The 23406-nt window shown below is 42.0% G+C and overlaps 1 protein-coding gene across 1 annotated transcript in view; it reads left to right on the top strand.

Annotated features, from left to right (window-relative positions):
• Window positions 1-353: 353 nt before the first annotated feature.
• NF-YC10 (nuclear factor Y, subunit C10) overlaps window positions 354-23406 on the top strand; it is an 83998-nt gene continuing 60945 nt past the window's right edge. The window contains exons 1-2 of the mRNA XM_087677498.1: window positions 354-826; window positions 18997-19081. Coding sequence (XP_087533624.1) covers window positions 467-826; window positions 18997-19081 — 445 coding nt within the window. The 5' untranslated portion in view covers window positions 354-466. The remainder of the gene's footprint in view (window positions 827-18996; window positions 19082-23406) is intronic.

The raw sequence follows: 23406 nt of genomic DNA, 5'->3' as shown, positions 1-23406 counted from the left end.
GAGAAACTTCAAAAGGCTCTAAAAGAGACCTAAAACCTTTGTAATTGCAATAATGACTTAACTTAATACATTTGTGTGTCTAAAAGGGAAGAAAAAGCACACATGAGATCAATTTGATGAGTTATGCTTAGCATCTTGAGTTAGGGGACACGACTCTATTGATGTAGCAACATGGGAGTGGATAATTATACAAACTAAAAGCCTTTGATACAATAATCTTTAGAAATGATACCAAGGCGCCCCCGGCCCCCCGCCCCCCCTATGTGGTCAGGCTGGTCACTCCTTTGAATCCAACCTTCGATCTTTGATGAGGCACACACACGATTTGTGTTACCCCTTCGATGAGGCCGTTTGGCAAGCCTATTATGAAGTTGCTAGAAAATCTCTGAAGGGTAAAATACGAAGTTCCAACCCTCTTAACATCATCAGAATAAAGTTTTGAGCTTGGGGAAGCAAAACAAAACAAATGAGCGCCATCGAAGAAGACAGAGAGTCGCCTGTGGGAGGCCATGCCCTGCCAAATGGCCATGCCCTAGCAAAGGAAGAAGAGGAAGAGGAAGAGGACGCAGACGCGGAGGAAGTAGAGGAGGAGGAGGAAGAGGAAGAAGAACAAGGCAGGCGAGACTCGTCCTCCTCCCCCGCTCCCGCTGGCCCTGCATCCATAAGCAAAGCAGCTTCGGCCAACAGAACTCCCCAGCCGAAGAAGGCGGCCTCTCTCAACTCGCTCGCCTTCCCTCTCGCCAGAGTCAAGCGCGTGATTAAGAGCGAAAGCGATGACGACATGCGAATGAGCGTCGAAGCAACCTATGCCATCGCCAAAGGCGTGGTGCGTGTCTTTCACATGCTCAGAACTAATCAGAAGACTGTAACTTAGCCAGAGAGCTTTAATAAGCAATTTCACAAGCTCAGAAGTAGATAGGTGCATGCTATGAATCGGAATTCATGACGATTAATCGTTCCACATATATAGTGCCTACAGAATGGTTTCTGATCACGGGACATTTCAGCCGCAATCAGAAGCTAATTATTTGTTTTAGGAAGTGTCGTAGCATCTTTTTGTGTTTGGGGACCATTATCTTTAGTGGCTCTTGTGTTTGGGCACCTGGCTAGTGTCCATCATTCTCAGTGTTTTGGTAGGGTGTCGGTCAAATTTCGCCTAGTGGTAGTGCATTTCACAGGCATTTTGCACGGTTGTTCAAATTGTCTTTGTACAAGTGTACGTGTCTCTATATTCTCTTTCAACTCGTGTTGTTGTCCTTTTCCTCATCGCATCAAAGCTCGCTTTCAAGGCATTTTTTGCACATGAAAGCCTAACTTAGAATCCAGGTTTGTCAAAGAGAGCTTGAATTATCGCTTTTGAGACAAGCTATACAACAAAATTATAGAGAAATGAGTGCAAGGGATTGAAATAGTGTATCGAGTTTCATAGCAAGTAGAAATTCTCCAACATCAGACATTTCAAGACCTTTTTAGATAGTCCTAAGTATTGTAAGTGCATTGATCAAACTCTATGTATGTATGTGAAGGAAATAATGATAGAAAGGAATTATGACACAATACAGTAATGAAAGAGACAATGCGAAAATTGTAAACATGAAGAACAAGCAAATGGGAAAATGAGAATGTACTATGAGAGTCAAAAATTATGGTCGGAAGATGTAGTAGGCTAATGAACCCTAAGGGAGCTAGGAGGTGCTAGCCTAAGGGTGGGGCCACCATCACATATATCCTTTAGCAGATCTTTGCCAAGGAAAGTTGTAGCGAGGGGAAGAAATCGAATAGATTGTGACCACATCGTGAGCCCTTGTAATGGTGGGTGAATAAGCATGTGGTGTGAAGTCAATCGTAGTTGGTTTGGAAGACAAGTTAATTAAACCTTTAGTTGTCTTGATAGGGAATGACCAAGAGGGTGTCCATAAGCCATATATTTAGCAAGTTGCCATTGGGATGGGTGGAAACCAGAAGAAATGAGAGCAATGGATACAGATATTGGAGTAAGATTTCTCTCGGCCCCCCAAGGGGAATACTATTTGTGCATGGAGACATGATTTCATGTGGAGAAAATCTAGGTGGATAACTATCATGAGGACATGTATTTTTGAAACCTCACTTAACATGTGGATTAATTTTTAATCACATGATTAAGTAAATGTGGCACATGTGAGGTGCAACTAGGGTTACAGTAAATTTACGAGCCCGGAACTCAAGAAAATCACGGGATGTCAAAGGCAAAAGTTGCTATAAGTTATGTTGCATAGGTACTTGGTGGTATCCGGTGTCAATTGTTGGTCTAGGTCATTCATTTGGCCATAAGTGTTGGTTGGTGACATTAGAGATGTGGCATTTAATGGTACCTAACACCGATTTAGATGACACAGAGAGACTCGAGAGTGAAAGATGCCTAGCCAATTTAATTATTGGTCAGTATCGGATTATTTTTTGGGCATCAAAATAATTATTAGATTAATTTTCAATATAATTAAAGATTGAAAGTTAATATTTAATGATAGATAATGTTGGAAAAACCATTTGAACAGGTTGCTACTTGGCAAACTTGCCCATATAGGTTGGTAAAAGGTTGAAGAAAAGGAAAAACGAGATCATTCTTGCTGTAGCGAATGTGGGAGAGCTTTGAGCAGCCATGGCCAGCCTATTTTCAGCCATTGCAGCTAGCCACGAGTGAGTTTTGAGGAGACAATTGCAAATTTAGACCCTCCATAGTTGCATCCAAGTGCAAGGTGACAGTTGATTTAGATGTCTTAGCTGTAGGCGACAGCATTTAATGTTGTTGTGGCAGGGCAGTAGCTCAATTTGACTGATTTTTTGTCATTCTTCGTGACAAAACTCTGAATTTTCTCTCTACAGCTTTCTCTCTCATCTCCTAGCCATTTCACATCCTTGCTTTGAAGATCTCAACATTTGGACCCTTTGGAGGTTGAGAAATTGCAAATTTCTCTCTGCAAACCCTAATTTACAGTACAAATTAGGGTCTAGTAGAAGCCTTGGGAAGTGTGCCAAAAATTGAAAGCTCCAAGACTTGGATTTTTCAAGGATGAAGGTGAATTTCAGCTAAATTCAGGTGGAGGACTAGCCAACCATTGAATTTGGGGCATTTCCATTGTCTATGAAGTGGGTGAAGGCCAATTAAGTGCCCAAATAAAGGGGCAAAATAGATTGAAGACTTGCTGATCACTTTGGACAGCAAGGGGAGCTTGGATTGTGAAGGGGATGTGGAGAATCCCATTGTAAATCAAATTCTTCTTCAATGAAGCTAAAGAAATAGCAAAAGGGGTGCCAATTTTGGGGCTAATCAGGTGTGCATTGTCCAAGATTAGTAGGTAAATTTGTATTTTCAGATTTGTATTTATTGTTTGTTGTTGTGATTAAGTTGTAATCAGGGATTTACCACCCATCCACGGAAGGAAGGTTGGTTTCAATAACCTTGGGCCTTGGTGCAGCACTCCTTATGCACATGACCTAGGTCCTGTCAATGAGTGCAATATCTATCCTTTGTGTGCAAGTGCTGGCCAATGGGTTTAGTTTCTTTGCTCCTGCTTGGAAGTAGAGGCATCACCCTTTTTCAGACTTGCCTTTTCTCTTGAGAATTCTTGCTATCTTTGGACTTTGTCTTCAAAGAGAGGGTACCAAACCCCCCGTTGAAGTAATCAATGAGTTTTTTTGTGGATTTGGTTATGCTGTGAAGTGTAATGCAAGAATTGGCATTCAAACTCATAAAAAGTCGGCAACGGGGTAACTAAATGATTTGTTGCATAGAGTGAATTTTGAAGATAGCTTGTTGAGAAACAAAGTGAATTGATTGTTGCTCGACTTTAGTGACCTAGTGGTGGCGAACTTTGATAGACCTAGTGGTGGCAAACTTTGATAATAATCGATGTAGATCACCCCCTTCCTTAATGGAGAACTCTTGGAGCTCATCATGTTCAATTTTTCATTGCACAACGATTAATAAGATGACTCCAACGATTAGATGCTAAGGCAATGTGTTGCAAATGAGAATGAAACTTGGAAATAACCCGTGTAGTAACTCAACTTGTGCTGCAGCATTAAGCATCTTTTGTTGACATATGTGATAAAGGTGGGCAATTGTGGGTTTGCATAGCCTCTAGATCAATTGCTAGGTTCCAGACCCTTTGGGACTTAAAGCACCTGTTCAATGAGGTTCAACCACGATTAACCACTCATGAAAGCCATTCTTGCCTATAGCAATTGAAGCGTACATGCGAAGTGATGAATAGGGAGGGTAGAAAGGGGTTGTGGAGTAATTATCCAGCTTGCATGAGCATCTAACCCAATTAACTTGTCAAATGGCTAGCTAAAGATAGAACATGAACTTTATCAAGCATAGAGCTAATTGCGTGGTGAATTAGGAGTGTTAAGAGTCAGCTGCCTGCCATGTCAGCAATGCCACGTGGCAGCAGTCGGCGGACTGTCCGCACACCTATCTGAAGAGGAGTTTTCAGCGCGACACAAGGCTGTGTTTTCAGTGTTCAAGTGCGAGTAGGTGGGTTGCACATCAGAACAAGGTTGAGGGGAGCGTGGGTGTGCGAGAAAAGAGAAATTTTGCTGAAGCTGCTCCTGTTTTTCTGCTGTCAGAGAAGGAAGAAGGCTGTGTTTTTGGCCTTTAAGTGTAGATTTTACCTTTTCATTGCCTCTCGTGGTTGAAGAAGGTTCGGGATGCGGAGACAAGAGCCCTAGTAGGTTGTTGCTTTTACATAGTTAGAGGGGGTTTCTTTTGCATTTTTGCAAGCATTGCAAGTGAAGATGTCTATAGAGACTAATGTGGAGTTCCACGCGATCATGGACCGGAAGGTGATTGTCTTACTGGCTCTTTCATTATATCAAAAGCTCGATGGTGACAATTACCGCATATAGTGTGTGATGATGTTGGCCGTATTGGAGTCTTATGATTTGGTGGAGCTTGTGATGGAGAAGATCAATTGGCCCTCAGTGAGAGATGAGTCAGCTCTCTTTCAATGCTCGTGTGGAGTTGACCAAAGCCCAGTCTCATTGGGACAAATTGAGTGCCAGGATTCATTCTTTCCTTTTTTAGTCTTGTACAATAGCTGTGATAGCCCATATAGAGCACTTGACGGTGGCTTGAGAGATATGGCTAGAACTTGACTAGATGTACAACCGGATGACCCTTATAAAGAGGGTTTCTTTGGAGGTGCAAATGCGGACCTTGTTCGTGAATAAGTCTTCTTCGCTTTGGGAACACATCAACAAGCTTCGGCAGCTTCAGATGCAGGTTCAAAATGCGGGGAAGCCAATTTTCTTCAAAGACATGGTGATCACTTTATTGTCCCAGTTGCCGCCACGATTCGGTACTTTTTATTCCGCTCTTATTGCTTCAAGGCGGAAGTTGACTCTTCGATGGGAAGAGTTGGTTCCTACGGTCTGGGACCAAGAGGAACAATTGAAGGGATAAAATGCTTCCAAATTGGAGGCATTGATTGGTCAAGCCTCTCAGAAGAAGGGGAAGGACCAAAAGAAGAAGAAGGAGGACAACAAATCCAAGAAGGACAAAGAGAAAGAATCGACATGTCATATTTGTGGTAAGACCAGCCATTGGAAGAAGGATTGCCCCGACAAGGATAAGAAGGACACCAAGAAGAAGGACACCAAGGATTCTGGAGCTGTGGCTGCACCCTCATCAGTTGCTTTTCTACACTTAGGGATCGATGAGGACTCTATACTGAAGACTTCTCATGCTATGATGACAACTCCCCAGACTCGAGAGTGGATCGTGGACAGTGGTGCTTCATGGCACATGACTCCTTCGATAGTTGGTGTTACCCATTTGCGACCCTCGTGTGGGCAGATTCTCATAGGAGACAACTCTTCTTTGTCTATTGCTGCATGGGGTGAGATTCAATTGATTCCAAATGGATGTGGTGGTACCAGGTACCCATACTTCTAAGGTGTTGCATGTGCCAGTGTTAGGGTATCATTTGCTTTTGATACATAAGATTTGTTCTCTTGGTCTCTTGGTGGAGTTTGATAGTGAGGTTGTTGGAGTTCTTGATCGTGGATCGAGAAAGGTTCTCTCTTCAGGGTATGAGGAGAATGGCATCTGCAAATTGAAGTCTTCTTTCGCTCTTACCTATCTTCTTTTTACCTCTTAGACACAGTTCGAGCTATAGCATGCTCGGTTTGGCTACCTGAACTATGAGTATCTTTGGAAGGCGTTGCAAAGATCGCTTATTCGAGGTTTGTAGAACATAGTGGTGAGCCAACAACCATGTGTCTCCTGCATTCGTGGGAAGTAGCATAGGGATGCGATTTCCAACAAAGCTTCGAGGTGGTCTTCACCTATGGAGCTTGTATCTACGGATCTTTGTGGCCCAATGAGGAATGAGTTCTTGAAGGTGAGCTTGTACTTCATGTTGATCGTAGATGACTACAACAGGATGACATGGGCCTACTTCTGACACTAAAGTTGGATGCTTTCTCCCACTTCAAGGTTTGGCTTCTCTTTGAGGAGAACCGATCAGGTCGGAGATTAAAGACCTTGCGATCAAACAAGGGTGGTGAATTTGTTTCTAATGAGTTTACTCGTTTTTGTGTAGATAGGGGCATTCACCAGGAGTTTGCTAATACCAACACGCCTCAAGAGAATGGCATTTTGGAGTGGAAGGACCGAAGTGTGATCGAGATAGCATGCACCATGATGGAGCACCGATAGACACCTCAGTTTTTGTGGGCCGAGGCAGTGGCTACGACAGTCCACACTTCGGTGATTGATAGGATGACACCTTTTGAATATCAACACGCCTCAAGAGAATGGCTTTTTGGAGCGGAAGAACCGAAGTGTGATCGAGATGGCACGCACCATGATGGAGCACTGACAGACACCTCAGTTTTTTGTGGGCCAAGGCAGTGGCTACGACAGTCCACATCCTAAATCGATCTTCCACTTCGGCCATTGACAGGATGACACCTTTTGAGGCTTACTTTGGGACTAAGCCTGATGTCTCTTATTTTAGGATCTTTGGGTGTGACGCCTATGTCCACATCTCGAAGACGTAGCGTGACAAATTTGAGGCTGCTTCCCGACAACAGGTGTTTGTTGGCTACAACTTCTAGTCCCAAGGTTATCGCTTGTATGATCCCGTAAAATAGGATGTCTACATGAGCCGAGATGTGCGGTTCGTGGAAGTTTCGGCCCTAGAGGGGGGTGAGGAGCACCCTCTACTTGGAGATCTAGGGGAGAGTTGGGCTCCCGAGACAATTCCTTTGGAGCTAGAGCCTCTTGATGGAGATTCTTCTTCAGATTCGGAGTCTTCTCTTCCACCAACTACCCCAGTGGAGATCTTGTTGCTAGATGTACCGGAGTCTTCAGTAGATGGGGAGCACTGAGGAGAGATCCGGTCTCCTCCTCGTTGGGTCTATGATACACTCCATGATTCAGGGTTTGAGGGGGTCCCTGAAGAGTGGGAACCGTTGGATGGACCGCGAAGGTCACGGAGGCACCAGGCACATTCTACGAAGCTTGTTTTCTCTAACTATTGTTTGATGTCCGGTGTTACGTAGGATAGAGAGCCTACATCAGTGAAGGAGGCTTTACAGTCAGATCATTGGTGGAAGGCAATGGAAGCCGAGTTGGAGGCTATTGAGCAGAATGACACTTGGTTCCTTGTCTCGTTCCTCTCATAAGAAGGTGATTGGTATCAAATGGGTCTTCAAGACCAAGTACCATAGTGATGACTCTTTGGACAAGCACAAGCTCGCCTTGTTACTAAAGGTTTTGCATAGCGACCAGGTGTTGACTTCCATGATACTTTTGCTTCTACAGCTCGCATGGCAACTATTCGTGCTGTTCTTGCCTTGGCCGGTCATAAGAGATGGCCTGTTTTTCAGTTGGATGTGAATTCGACCTTCTTGATTGGTGATTTGAAGGAGGAGATCTATGTAGAGCAGGCTCTTGGCTTTGTCTCCTCAGATGGGCAGGTTTACAGGTTAAAGAAGGCCTTGTATGGCCTGAAGCAGGCTCCGTGTGCTTGGAATGAGAAGATTGATTCGTGCCTCCGGGCCAAGTTGGGATATCGGCGCTCTAGGGCTGATCCGCAGCTTTATGTGCACACTTCCGCGGGAGGTCGTGTGTTGTTTGTTTTGTATGTTGATGACTTGATTATTGTAGGTGCTCATATCTAGAAGGTCGAAGAGACGAAGGCAGCCCTACACCAGAAGTTTGAGATGACAGATTTAGGACTTCTCCATTTCTTTTTGGGCCATGAGATTTATCAGTCTCAAAGGGGGATTTTCATCTCTCAGTAGAGATATGTACAGGAGCTCTTGGTGACTTTTGAGATGGAGGACTGTCGGTCCATTTCTACTCCTATGGATCCGAACCGGAAGGCCACTTCACTCGCAGATTCTCCTTTGGTGGATGCTACTCGCTATCATCAACTGATTGGATCATTGATTTGGCTCCTCAACACATAGGTTGATCTATGTTTTGTTGTAGGTCTCTTGGCTGGGCTCATGAGTGCACCTTAACAGGTGCATTGGCAGGTTGCTCAGAGGATACTTTGGTTTCTGAGAGGGACCTCCAACCTCGGGATTTTCTACCCAACTGATACAGGTGCTACTGATCTTGTTCTTGCAGGTTGGAGTGATTCAGATTGGGCTGGTGATGTGGATCAAAGGCGGTCTACTACAGGTTATTGTTTTACCTTGGGTGCTGGTGCTATCTCTTGGAGTAGCAAGAAGCAACCCACGGTAGCCCTATCTTCGACTGAGGCAGAGTATTGGGCTGCGTCTTCTATCACATGTGAGGCTATGTGGCTTTGGCGGTTGTTGGAGAAGCTTGGCTGCCCCCAAACTCGTCCTACTGTCTTGCGGTGCGACAGTGAGAGTTGCATTGCCTTGGCATGGAATCCCGTATTCCATGCTCCGAGGAAGCACATAGAGATCTAGTATCACTTGGTTAGGGAGAAGCTTCTGGATGCGACCATTGCTATGGACTACTATAGGACTGAAGACAATCTTGCAGATTTGTTTACGAAGGCACTTCCCTAGGCTTTACTTCATCGACATTCTAGATCCCTACATTTGCTGCCTTGTCTAGGATCTGAGAGGGGGTGTTAAGAGTCAGCTCCCTGCCATGTCAGCAGTGCCACGTGGCAGCAGTCGGTGTCCGCCGACTGTAGTTGGTTGCAGCCGAGCTGCCTTTTTTTTGGGCATTTTTCGAGGCATTCTTTTCAGCCTTTTTAAGGTTGAGTTTCTAGTAGACTTCAATACTTGTATCTGACAGATTTCAGCATGCTGGTGACGGAGATAACACTTGGGGCTGACGGAGATCGAGGTCCTCAAGGCGGAGACATACGCAGATATTCTCTCTGCACCCGTGTATAATTCTGCATCCTTATACAACATTCTTCACTGCAGATTTTCTGCGTTTCACTCTCTTTCTCTCTCTCTCTCTTCTCTCTCGGTTCACTCTTTGTCACGGCCATTCGTTTCCGTATTGCTTCACTCTAACATGTAGTTGGTTCTTGACATTCAATTACTACATAAAAAATTATCTTAGAATAGATAATAGTAATAAAAATATTGGGTGCATGGTTTAGTTGTTGCTACTTTGGGATTTGTCCCAAAAAGTGCCCACTAGGCATTAGTGAGGTATGCACAATAGATCCGAATGTGTGACTAGTCGATTAGGCATAGACGTAGTCATCATATGAATATCTAGAGGGGGATGGATAGCTGCACTATAATCATGGGATGCATGTCCTTGTGTTTTGAGTCACCCATGGAGTGTGTAAAGATGCACTACAAGCAAAGGATGAATCTCCCTGTGGTTGAGTGGTTGTGGGTAGAGATCCAAGGAGAGTGAGGAGCCATACTTAGATAAGTAGGTGTGTTCACTTGTTGGTAGATGGGAGATAGAATATGTGTGGGTGGCGTTCTTGACAATGGTGTATCAGGGTGCAGAGTAGCAAGGACTTGTTGGTAAGAAGGGAATCCTAGTGCAGAACTAACATCTAGAGGCTAGATGCGAACTATCTAAGCTAATGTGTGGAAAAGAAATGAAGAAATAGAACCTAGCCTAATATGCTAGACATTGAAGGAGTAGAATCTAAGGTGGATTATGCAAGTGTGTAGTTGCTAGAATAGCGTGGAGCAATGGAAGCAAAGGGGTGGTGCTGATAGATTTGCTATAAACACAAAGAATAGTAAAAGCACAATGAAGTATTTTTGTTTCATTACCTTTTGTTTCATATGAGCAAGTTATTGGCATTAATCATTCTCAATTCCCTTCCATCCCTCCCTCTTCACATGACCATTTAGATTCTCTTCCTTACGTTTTTAGTAACTTACAATTAGACTCCCATTATCAGAGTACATATCTTGGGTGACAAGACCCATATTACAATGCATTCATTTCTGAGTCAATCGCATTTTGGTTGGCCAGTCTGAGTTTTGGGCACCTCCTAATGCTGGTTGATTGGTCATTTTTTATGTATTACTTATGCTGATTTATATAGATGGCTTCTCTTCTCTTATGCATTCATCAAATACAAGTACACTTCTTGCATTGGAGAGAAAGAGATTGTTGCACTGTATTGGTCGTACCACTATATGCACCCTTGAGCCTTGGTATATGGATTTCATTTTTCGGTTTTGCCTCTAGAGCCTCCTCTATTAACATTGACATATTGATACCGGTCATGGTCTTTGTGGTGACTTACAATCTTCTCTCATATAGTAGGAGCAACAAAGAGAGGTTTTGGCTCATACCATCAAATGGATTATACGAAATTGACACCGTGCTTAGTTGGGATGAAGACAAGGAATGGATGGTCATCCCAAAGGTGATATGTTCTATTTGTGTGGAGAGGTGTCTAGTCTCACTAGTTGAATGCTCTGGTTGATGGACAATCTTGTTAGAATGTGGATAGTAAGATCAAGGAGTGTAGTTGGGCCACCCTTTATGCATGTATTCTGTAAACTTTGCATTTGACATTTGTTCAACATCTAGTAAGTTGAAGGAAGATGAGGGAGAGGATGTGGTTGTCGAAAGTGGGTGCAACGATGGAAGCGTAGAATATTGCTGTAATAGATTGCACAACCCAAGAGAGGAGAAAGAATAAAAGAACAGAGAAACACTGCAAAGAGAGAACTTAGAGATATGATTGGGAAATGGAATCCGTATACCAAACACGAGATAGTTAGGTACAATAGCAAGTCACTGGCTGTGTGGAAACTAGCATTAAGAACTTGCATTGGAAGTTTGCAAGTGAATGATGATAATTGAGGAGGGAGCCTCCAGATATATAGGCATAAAATAATGCCAATAATGCATGAGTTCGGCCAGTATAATAATGGCTTAAAAATGCAATTGGCCAGCCAATAAATGCAACAAACCAAAATAATAAGCACTAACAAAATGCCTAAAATAACCTAAAGTGCTTGGCCCACAAATACACATGCATAGACTCACTTGTTAGTTGACTAATTTGCTAACACCCTCTTGCAGATCATTAGTGGTATGATACTATACAACAATACAATGATAATGACTCATCGTAGTCTATATAAAAAAGACAAGAATAGGACCAAGGATACCCCAGCTATGGGTGATCAAGCCATCACTAAGGTGCCTTGGAGAGAATCTGATGTCAATGTTGGATCATACTAGAACTTGAAAATAGAGAAGAATTGTGGCAACTCTCTATGTCTATCAAATAATGCCTTGTAGTAGCATACATGACCATCTTGTCATCAATGTGTCCCTCTTTGGATTCTTTGCACTTGTATAACTGTATAGATGAGGCTCACTTTCCCCACCTTATTGCCCTCTCATACTCCCTCTTTGGCATTGGCGAGTTGTGAGGGATGACTGCATCACCTGCATGAGGAAGCGGCAGGAGGAGGGGTAGGTAGGCCCTTTTTCTCGGATGACCCCTTCTGCACTTTGGTCTTTGCCTTGGCTAGAGAATCCGAATTGGAGCTGGAGGATGAGGATGACTTGTTATAAGAGCCCGTATCATGCTATTGTTGCTTCTCCTTCTTCCTCAAAGCCGCTCACTTGAGTTGGGTATGTGAAATCAAGGGAAATAAATCTAAGTATATATTACCATGTAGAGTGATATCCTTTTCCTAGAAATCAAAAGATATCAAATAAATGTGATCGTCAATATTAGGTTTATACTGGTGGTGAAAAGGTATGCCTAAAATGATATCAAAATATTGTAAAGGAGCCACAAGGAAATTAAATTTTTCTTTATAGGATCCCATAGTTATTTCTAGATCTTTAACTTCACAAGTTCCATTATATCTTATTCTTTGGAAAGCTGATGCCTCATTATGGCCACCATACTGAGATAAAAGCCTTCCCTTAATCTCAAAGATGCCTCATGCTCGAGCAATATGGAGGACATAGTGTAAAGCTCACTAGTGTCAATGATGTCCGGGCTTGCAAAGCATTGGTTACTCCATCAAACTCTAGAGGGAGCTTATAGAGCACAACCCCAACTAGATGAGCCTTTGGAAGGGCAAACTGCATGTGGGATCCTGTTGTGTAGCATGAAGTAAGAAAGATTGGATTGTATCCTTTGGCTCAAAATTCATTTGCTAGAGCTGTCCATAGAGGGTCATTGCACACATAGTTGAGGGAGCCTCATACAACATTTGGAGCTTCTCCCATACCGTTGAAGTGGTTGTGCAAGTGATGGCTACTAGTTGAAAAAATTGTCGCAGCAGACACACGATCAACAACAGCAGTTGGCAGACTTGCAACAGCAGAAAACAACACTGTAGGACTGAATACGGATGCTTGATACCATGTCAAAAGTGGATGGAGTGATGGAAGTGTAGAAGACTGCTGTAACAGACTGCACAACACAAGAGAAAAGAGAAAACAAAAGAATAGAGAAACATTGCAAAGAGAGAACTCAGAGAACCCAAATTTTCTTGTAGCATGAAATTAGCAATTTCTCAATTCATCTCTAGAGAATGGACCTGTAAGACATATGACAACTCTTGATTTTCAGTTTTCAGCAATGCTGAAAGATCCTCCATAGTAGTCGAGCATAATAGCCCATCTTAAATACCATTAGTAACCTCCTCATCAGAATTAATCTCCTCACTTTTCTTCAAGTTTGTAGTTGTCTCAATGTCAAAAAGCAACTTAAATCCAGGTTACTTTTCTGGCTTCGGATCCTTTGTCTTCGGGGCTTTTTGAACTTCTTGTACTTTCGGCTTCTGAACATTAGCCATACTCTGCTTTGGTTCTGAAGAAGAAGATTGGAAAACTGTATCATCTCTTTTTCGCTTCTCCTCAACAAGCACTTCGACTCCCTGAGATTTCACCATCCTGGAAGAATTTGCAGGGGTAGATGAAGTTGGGGATGAAATTGGAGCCGGATTACGCAGCTATTGCTCCCTTTTTGTCATCTTGATTTGTAGGCCTTTTAAGTTCTTTAAAATCTCTTCCATCATATCTTTGACAGTCCGTATTGCAATTGGTCTGACAACCGCAGCAGGAATAGGCATAGGCATAGACATAGGATGAGAAATAGGAGTAGTGGATGGTGCAACAGAACTAGGAGAGGTCGTGGTAGGAGAAGATATCGGTGATGGTGATTGCATTCCATTTTGCAAGCAAGCCTTCCATCTTCGCCTCTTTGTAAGTGTAGAAACCACATCGACAGCATCTTGCCAATCGGCCTTCAATCCCATAGGCTGCGTACGGTCTTCAAGAAGCTCTCCCAACTCATCTTGAAGTGCAGGATCAGTCGCTCGCAAGAATAACTCCACTTTTTGTGAGTTCAGAGCTCTTTGCTCTAGTGCATCTAACTGGTTATATCGCTCTTCAAACTCCTGCAACAACTCAGAAGCAACAAGACCTTTGTTGGGCTGATAGATCTACTCTTTGAATGTTTTCCGTGTAGCAATATCATAATCCTCTAGAAAATATTCATCTTTCAGCGCTTTCTTGAAAATATTTCAGTTAGAGTCTTGCACAAACAAATCTGTCACTCTAACCCGCAAAGCAGGCGTGACAAGCCGTAAGAAATAATTGCTCCAATTGGATGGAACTTCAAAAAAGTGCATCTAGCTTTCAAAGGCTTTAATGTAGGCTGAAACATTCCAGCCATCAAATAATTTTTGCTCACTAACCATAGCCTCGATCACTTTGGTCGCACCATGCGTATGCTCTTGTTCTTGATGCAACAGTCGTTGTTGATTCAATTGTTGCTGATGTAACTGTTGCTGCTGTTGCATAGATAATTGCATCTGTTGATTCTGCGTCATAATGGTTGAAGAAAGAGTTAGTAATAAAGTCTTCATCTCATCGGCCAAAAAGGAAGAAGCAGTCGATGAAGAAGATGGAGTATTTGAAGAGTCTCCCATCTTGATGATCAGAAGCGGTGCTTTCACGTCGGATTCACCAGATGTCGCATGGGATTCGGGGGGGGGGGGGGGTTTGTGAAAGTCGCTTGTTGCCGCAGTTACACTTTGCCATGGGAGTACTCAACGTAAAATAATTATCCAAAAGAATTTAAGATTCTAGACGAATGAGAAAACAAATTCTTTGATTAAAGATATAGACATAATATAAGATTAGAAGACTCTCGGATATGATCAAAAGATATATAAACACGAAAGTGACTGATGGAGAGAAGAGAAGAAGGTGGAATGTCAGGATTTATGGAAAGATCTTCAAGGAAGGCGAGGAGCACCAAGCTCGAACTCAGCCACTCTTGTGGAATTTGATGATGAAAACTTTGAAGAGGGCAAGGAGCTCATAGCCCGACTCAAAAGCCACTCTATGGAACTCGATGATGATCTTCAAAGTAGGCGAGAAGCTAAAAGCTCAACTCAAGCCACCTTCATAAGCGACTCGATGTGGCGGAAACTTCAATATAGGTGATGGGCTTAAAGCTCGACCTCAAGCCTTCTCTCCCGAATTCGATGGCAATCTTCGAAGAAGGCAAGGGATACAAGCTCAATCTCTAGCCTTTCTCACCTGATTTTGATGGCCCATATCTCGAACTTGTTGGCAAAGCTTCAAAGAGGCGAGGAGCATTAAGCTTGACTCAAGAACCTCTCATACGTGGTCTTGATGAAGAGATCAAGGAGGGTCTCCTAAACTCCTCATACACCTCATCTTATATAGATTTTCCTTCCACACGTTGAGAGGTTTTGTTTTTTTTTCTAGTTAAAGCTAGCGTTTAAAAAAAAAAACGATGGGCTTATTAGCTTAAAGCTTTTAAGCTTTGAATTACTAAAGCTTTTTTAAAGCTTTAATAGAATGCTTTTTTCCACTTTTATGCGTTTGCTGTCATCCACCTTCTCATCAGGTTGATTTGCGCATCATGCTGGTCATCGGCTTGCCTTAATCATCAATTTGGCCGCCATGTATGCTATCTTCTTGCGTTTAACGAAGTCTCCATTGCTGCCTATCCTCATCATTAGACTTTAAAGTTCGAATCTCTGACTTGAGAGCCTCATTCTCAACTTGCCTTGCCCTTGCACTTCTTTGTAAGGCTTCGATGGCGCTTTGCATGCTCCTTAGAGTGGCAGAAAGGCTAGGGTTTAGGCTGTAGGGCCCATGATCTGCTCAGCAAGGTGTCCTGGCAAGTCAGACTACAACTCATAAAGATTGATATTTATTTTCCTGCCATCCCATACAAAAGATTTGCCTTGTTGACAGAGGGGGGAGGCGTACGCCGTATACACGACCATCCTTCCTGACAGAGCTGCAGTTGGAGAAGCCAAGAGAGGGTTGTCATTGTGAGAACTGAGTCGGGGAGGTTATGGCATGAGAAGAGAGCTTCCCTAGTCATGTGGAAGTTCTCGTCATAGAGGAGTTCGTGTAACGGCTTGCTTGCTTGACAACCCCATTCCCCCACTATTTTCAGCAGCAGTGTAGTTCCGAAGATGATCTAGTGGTGGAAGTGGAATTAGCTTACGGTATTCAAATTCAATAATTTTCATGTTTTGCATATCAACTAGGACATGGATTCCCTCAATTGGTCGGGCATATCCATTTTCCATAGGACAATCGCTATTAGTTCTGCAGAATATCAATGGCCTTGCAAGCCTCCGGCTAGGAGCATTCTCCTCTTTGTGATAACCAACACACCATGTATCTACTATAAGTAGCTCCATATCAGTTATGCCTCTCTTCTTCATTGGATCTCTGAAGGGATGAAGGGCTTTTACTGTGGCTTGGCACTCTATATACTCCATTTCATCCCTTTTCAATGAGCATTCTTTCCTAGCCCATGGATAATCCAAGAAAAGAATATGAAATTGCTGTCCACATGAAGAAATATGCATCTCGGTACTGGTAAAATATCATATTATTCAAAACAAGCTCCCCAAGTAGGAAACTAGATTTACCACATGCATACTCCCCATGTAGTATCTCCCACAAAATCATAAAAATAGAACGACACACAACGAAAAATAAATTCCTAATGATGCTGACTGATGAGTTCAAAATCTTGGTGAAAAATTCCGCCCTCAGGTTCATAGTGGTGGACGTGCAGCGTCATGACAATGTGTAAACCTTACCTTGAGTGTGTAAATCAGGCTGAAAACACAGAAAAAGGATAAATGCTGGACATAAAAGTCGATGGCTTCGAGAAAATGTGAGAGTCCATTGCACAATAGATGAAAACATCAGCTGTAGATGCAAAGGGATAGTTGGCCTGAATAAAATGCAGGCTGCAGCAGTAAAAATGAGGGGGACCAGCACTGAAAACATGAAGAAAACAGGCAGCTCAGCAGCTGTACACTGACGGCCAGCTGTCAAATAGGCGCCAGGCCAGCTGGATCAGGACAATGTAAAAACACTAAGATTGATGAAGTTGGGAAGAGTGTTCAGATCTAAAACAGCAGTTAGAAACAGCAACCGGCACTAGAATGGGTTTTGATACCATGTTAAAATGCCAAATGGTTGGAGCAATGGAAGCAAAAAGATGGAGCTGATGTAAACACAAAGAACTGAACAGAGGAACAAGAATACATGACCTCAAAGAAGTGTGTAGAAAGGCATGGGTTCTGGGCAATCAGTAAAGTGCTCCGGCCCCCCTCTGACAAAATAGACAGGTTGGCCACTAGCTTTAAACGCCAATAAATCAGGTCGGCCTACATTAAATGTGCACCACCTCATGAGTGAAATGCACTTTGACTCTTAGCCCCAACATCCAAGATATGTACGTCACTAACAGATGGCAGCTGGTGAAGATGGTGACAGGCTGGCAGCATCTCTGATGTGTGTGGCCATTGGGCACCAACACTAGAAGGCAGGGTGGCAGCTCGAATTGTTGGGCAGCAGCCTTTGATGAAGGTAGATTGACGATGGTAGAAACCGTAAGCTGAAGAGGTTACAAGGGAAGAAGAATGGTGTGCATAGTGAGTCCCTTTTATTGAACATTGTGGAGCCAGAAGAAGTCTTGTGTCTTGTGCAAAAAAGAAAAAATGACCTTTTGGGGCTGTTTATTGAGGTAAAGAAATGCCAAAAAATGTGACAATTCAGAAGGCACATTTTGGTAGCTCAATGGGCACCAAGAGATTAAGTGTTCCTGGAGATGAGTGATCACTATCTATGTGTATCAGGGAGGGGTGTCCTTGAATAGGCACGAGAAGAGCCCTAGAAAAGGGACTTATGGCCTCATTTGTGCGATATCTTGTGCTATTTCTTACAAGCATCCAACTTGAATTTCTAACATATTGACGATAGACTTTATTTTGATAAACATTCTACATGTGACATTCTTGGACATCCAAGATGGGCACCCACAAGCTCTAGAATGGGTTCTTAGGGACTTATTTGTGTGATACTTCATGCTTACCTTCTTGATATCCAAGGCGGTATTTTCTTTATATGCTTGCAGGGCTTGTGTCATGTCATGTTTGCAAGTTGGAGATCTATGGGTGCATTTCACTACAGTTTCTACATAATAATAAATAAACGTTGGCCGTTTTTAGGGAAGATACTTTGAATGGCTTTCCTCTATTATTGCTTGGATGAGCAAATTGTGGCATTATGATCTGCTGTCAAGCAAGGGTTAATACATAGGTGTTGGAACTTATAGCCCTTATTTGGTGGAAAGAACAAGGTTCCTCATGGAAGGGTTATCATGGTCAGGTGTGAAACAGTACTCAAAAGTCAAATTAAAATTATGCATTTTTCAAACGTTACAATAGACCGCAAGTATATTTCACTTGTGACATGTTTGTTGGGTTTACAATACATGCGTCCTATGTTGCTATAGATCTTGTGAAATTTCAGGAAATATGTGAGTGAAATTTTTTTGCAGAACGTTTGTAGTCTTTCTAAGTCACTAATCAACAGCAATATATTGCTTTTCAACAAACAGAACCAGGTTATACTTAAAGGAGATAGCGTGAATTGAAAAGGACATCCCTTTCTCATCTCTGTGTATTGACTATAGGGGAACAAACTTTTTATAAAAAATCTTCTTTGTTATTCTGTGCTGGGTACTTACTTTGGAGCAAGAATTGTTCAAGACACACGGATTTAGGTTGTGCAAATGTTATCCAAGTTTGACCAAGTGAATTGGGCACGCCTGCATACTTTGTGTTTAAGAGAAATTTCTCCTGGATTTCTTGTTGGAAAGACTATGTTAGTTTCTTTTTGTCTTGTTGTGATAGTTCTAGTTTCGCACTTGCTTGCCTCTGACATTCAGTCCTAAAATGTTTAATAGAAGCCTGAAGGTCGACTGTTTTAAGCCATAGAATAAGAGTGCCAGTTTCATGGCAGTTCTCAATTACATTTTAAGTTCAAATTGCGCAAGTCCAGACTGCTAGATAAATCTACACTATACTACACCTTGTCCTAGTTGCTTTGTGAGCTTCTGGTTAATCGGAAAACTACCTTTTTCTGTAGGTCTGGAGTACTCTGGAAAAGGAAGGTGTATTTTTATGTGAGAGCTCTTTGAGATGCTCCATTGGCTTTTTAACATTTGCGCTATATTTGGCAATGTTTTACAGGGCTTGTTTTTAGATAAATTTGTGGAGCATTCATTCGAGCATATGATTGAAGATAAAAGGCATAGCCTGACTTATAAGGACCTTGGTAAGGCTTCTTATTTACATATGTTTTGATCAGAGATATCCATTTTTCTTCTAGCTTTTTGCTCACCACTGCTGGAACTAAACATGAAAGAAAAGACCTTTTAGGTAGGGAAATTACATGGCAAATGTTTTACAATGTTGCATTAAGGTGATTGAACACAGACACAGTTCTGTGTTGGTGAAATGGTTGTTCTATCACACAATGTCCAATTCTGGTTATTCTTAATTGAGAATGATCAGAAAGATTACCAAAAAGAGTGGGAAAACACATGTAGTTGCTGTCTATCAATGATCTTCAGCTGTTAGCAGGCATAAAGGGGTTGCCATGTAGAACAACTGAAAAAGGTAAAACCGATAATATCATTTGTGGAGAAATCTTCCTTTGCGATGGATTAGATAGTAGAGTAAAATCAGTGCTGGGTAACTGGAAAACTCCTAGTTGGGATGCATGGTTGTGTGCAGGTCGAAAGAGTTCATAAAGTGTAAAACCTTACCCATATTAGAACTAAGCATTATCTGACAATGCAGGGGAAGGTACATGAGAAATCCAAAAAGCTTCAAAAATCTCTACCTTGAAAAATTATTTCTCAAACCAATATCTAATCCAAAGAGCTTCAGATGTTGAAACAATTGGAGCATGCGGCAGCTATCATCCTTAATTTTTGCCAATGTTTCCTCAGTTGAGGAGAAAGACTCAATATGTATCACCGTAAGCACATAAGCATACTCTTTGTTTAAGAGATAACTTGTTTCAAAGCTGACAAAGTAGGCTTTTCCACCACTTTGATGGGTTTGGACAGGTGCGAAGAGTTTGATTTGAATGCTTATCCCAAAGAGTGGGTAGAAGGCTAATGTTAGTGCTCTTGGATGTTGTGGTAGATAGGGCATCTACATATGTAATGGTCCTTAGTTTCCACCTCTAGTTGGCACAATTGATGAATTGTGTTGAAACTAGCCTTCCTTCTTTGATAGGGTGGTAAATAACCCGATTAAGCACTAATTACAACAAGCATAAAATTCACATAAACTGAGAATACAAATGTTACTACTTAGTCTTGGACATTGGACATCCGGTTGGCTTCAATACTGGCACCTCTTGCAGTATTTCTTTAACTTGTATTGCTAAAGGTTGAAGTACAGTAGGATTGAGCTTGATCTCCTTCAATCTTCAATACATCTTATTATCCATAGCAACCAACAAGCCTTCAAACCAATTTGCCCCCTGGTCTTGGGGATTGGCCTTCAATTTGCTCCTTGGAAGACAAATTCTGCCCCAAACTTAATGTGGGCTGGCTGGCCTCTTGAAACTCTCTGAAATCCCCAAATTTCAGTCGTTGAATTTCAAGTTCTAGGCCTTGAATTCTAAGCACTCTTCCCAGTATGGCTGGCAAACGCTAATTTCTGTTGTAAACTACGGTTTAGCAGCATAAATTCTTCAATTGCACAACCTTGGGATTGAATTTGATTGAGATCTCTTGAGGGAAGTTGTGAATTGACAGAGAGAATAGAGAGGAAGTTGGAGAGAGTGAAATTTCAGAGTTTGATTTCTAAAATTTGCTGAAATTGAATGTTATACTGTTGTGGATGGCTCATTGAGTGCAGCCCACCATCAATAGGGTCCCATATGCAGTCGCCTGCCTTGTGGGCCCTAAAATTGCTTTCGCCTACTTATAGATAGCCTATAGGGTTGTCACCCCCCCGCCTCCAATCACCTCTTAATCAGCTTGGGGCAGCTCTTTGACAGCCTCCAATGGTTGGGTTGACCATCAATGGCTGAAAAATTGTAGCAATAACTCTCTCTCTTCCTCTCCTAACCTCCACAATGTGGACGGTGCTCCATGAGCCTCTAATAGATTCTCTCTTACTTGCACGGGCACAATTTTGCCAAGTGGTAACCTTTTAAGTGCATTCAACAATTTTCAGCCCAATTAATTGGATTAATTTTCAGAATATATATTTTAAAATTAATTCAAAGATTAATTCTTACTCGAAAAATTAATTATACCAGTTAACAATTAAATTGACTAGGCCAATTTGTCATCCAAGTATTGTTGAGCATTTATTAGCTCTTGATCTGGCATTAAATGATTAATTAATGTCTAGGCTCTAATATCACCACTGATATTAATGGCTAATATAATTATATATGCCAAAATCTATCACCAGGTACCAAGTAGTACATGACTAATGTAACTTATTACAACTTTTGCCTTTGATATCCATTGATATATTGAGGTCCTTGCCCTGTTATTGTGAAATAACTAACTTGCACATCACATGCATCTTACGTTTGTACATTTGGTTAACACTTGCTTAAATAAGCAAAACTTCAAAATTTCATGTTCTCGTGACAAACCTTCTTCTTGAAATCCTAGCAATCACCCTCAATTGCACTGCCATGTGCAAAAGGCAAAATATTGCACAGGAATTTTCATTAGGCATCATAGTAAAAACAATATCGGTCGCTATTGCCGAAGCATGCTATTGCCAAACACTTGTTGAGATCCAACCATTATAATTAAAACATAATACTCAAAAAGCATCCAAGGCAATTGCTAGAAACACATAGGATGCGTCCATTACTAATATATCTTAGTTCTTCTTGCCAAACAACCATAGTAAAGCATAAATTATGGTTGAATTATCAATGGTACTCATAAAATACCCTACTATCTATAAAACCAATTGAAGGCCATTGATAACTGATGATCATCCATTGAAAACCAACAATTGATAATCAATCTTGGATGATTATATATTGATGCAAATGTACGATTTTAGAGCTACAATGAAAATCATACTCATTTGCATACGAACTGTAGTGACTAGTACATGTAATAGTAATCCCATGGTAAACATACTATCAGCAAACAATACCTTAGATGTGTGATGAATACAACCGAGATCCACTATGCACTAGCGTTGTCCATCACTGGAGGAGTGGAAGTGCTTCCTCCCCCTTGAGCATTAGGCAACGCTTTGGACCCTTGTGTTGTTGAGCTTGATTGAGCCCAATCCAAAGTGAGCTCCAATTGAAAAGCATCAAGGTAAAGCTATGACAATTGAGAGTGGTCCACCAAGTTATTCTTTGTAACGATTGAGAGTGGTTTGCAAGTTACTCTCTTCCATCCATTTGGGATTCGTTGGTCAATAGTTGTTGTGAAACTCCACTAAGTATCTCCTAGAAACTTTACCTCTCACTTTTCATGTCCTAAAACTTGTAGTAGGTTCTAAGTTTTTTTCCCCTTTGGATCACACAGATCCTCTGATATTTTAGAATGCTACCAAAAATGGTACATTGGCCGCATTTCCCTCATGACCAGCACTATGTGGAGCATTTGCATGACCAACATTAATACCATGAGCCCTAAACATAGTGGGCTGCATACATGTGGGCCAGAGATTGGCCTTCAATTTGCTCCTTGGAAGAAAACTTCTACCCCAAACTTAATGTTGATTGGCTGGCCTTTTGAAATTCTTTAAAATCCCCAAGTTTCAGTTGTTGAATTTCAAGTACTAGGCCTTGAATGGATTTAGCAATAGACATTCTTCAATTGCACAATCCTAGGACTCAATTTGATCGAGTATCTCTTGAGACAATTTGTGAATTGGCTGAGAGAATAGAGAGGAAGCTGGAGAGAGAGAATTTTGATAGTTTCATTGCTAGAATTTATTAAGATTTAATGCCGTGCTGCTGTGAATGGCTGATTGATTGCAGCCCACCATCAATAGGAGCCCCACATGCAATTGCTTGCCCTTGTGGGCCCCAAAATTACTATCACTTGCCCGTAGACAGCCTATAGGGCTGTTAGTTGCCTCCAAGGGCCTCCCGATCCTTGTGGACTTGAGAATTGCTGTCATCTACTAGTAGAGAATACATGGCGAGAGAATAGAGAGGAAGTTGGAGAGAGAGAATTTTGATAGTTTCATTGCTAGAATTTATTAAGCTTTAATGCCGTGCTGCTATGAATGGCTGATTGATTGCAGTCCACCATCAATAGGAGCCCCACATGCAGTTGCTTGCCCTTGTGGGCCCCAAAATTATTGTCACTTGCTCGTAGACAGCCTATAGGGCTGTTAGTTGCCTCCAAGGGCCTCCCGGTCCTTGTGGACTTGAGAATTGCTGTCATCTATTGGTAGAGTCTACATGGCTCACTTGCCTCCAATGGCCTTGTGATTAGTTGGGGGCAGCTCTTTGACAGCCTCCAAAGGCTGAGCTGACCACCAATGGTTGGAAAATTGTAAAAGTAGCTCTCTCTCCTCCTCTTCTAAGCTCCACTATATTGGAATGAGGCTCCACCAACCTCTAATAGCCTTTTTCTCACT

Source organism: Lygodium microphyllum, chromosome 5 (genome assembly GCF_053477565.2).
Source record: "Lygodium microphyllum isolate KBCC chromosome 5, Lygodium_microphyllum_v1.1.10, whole genome shotgun sequence".
In the NCBI taxonomy this organism is placed as follows: domain Eukaryota; kingdom Viridiplantae; phylum Streptophyta; class Polypodiopsida; order Schizaeales; family Lygodiaceae; genus Lygodium; species Lygodium microphyllum.
Note: the sequence above shows the minus strand (reverse complement) of the source record. Positions and strands in the feature narration are given on the sequence as shown.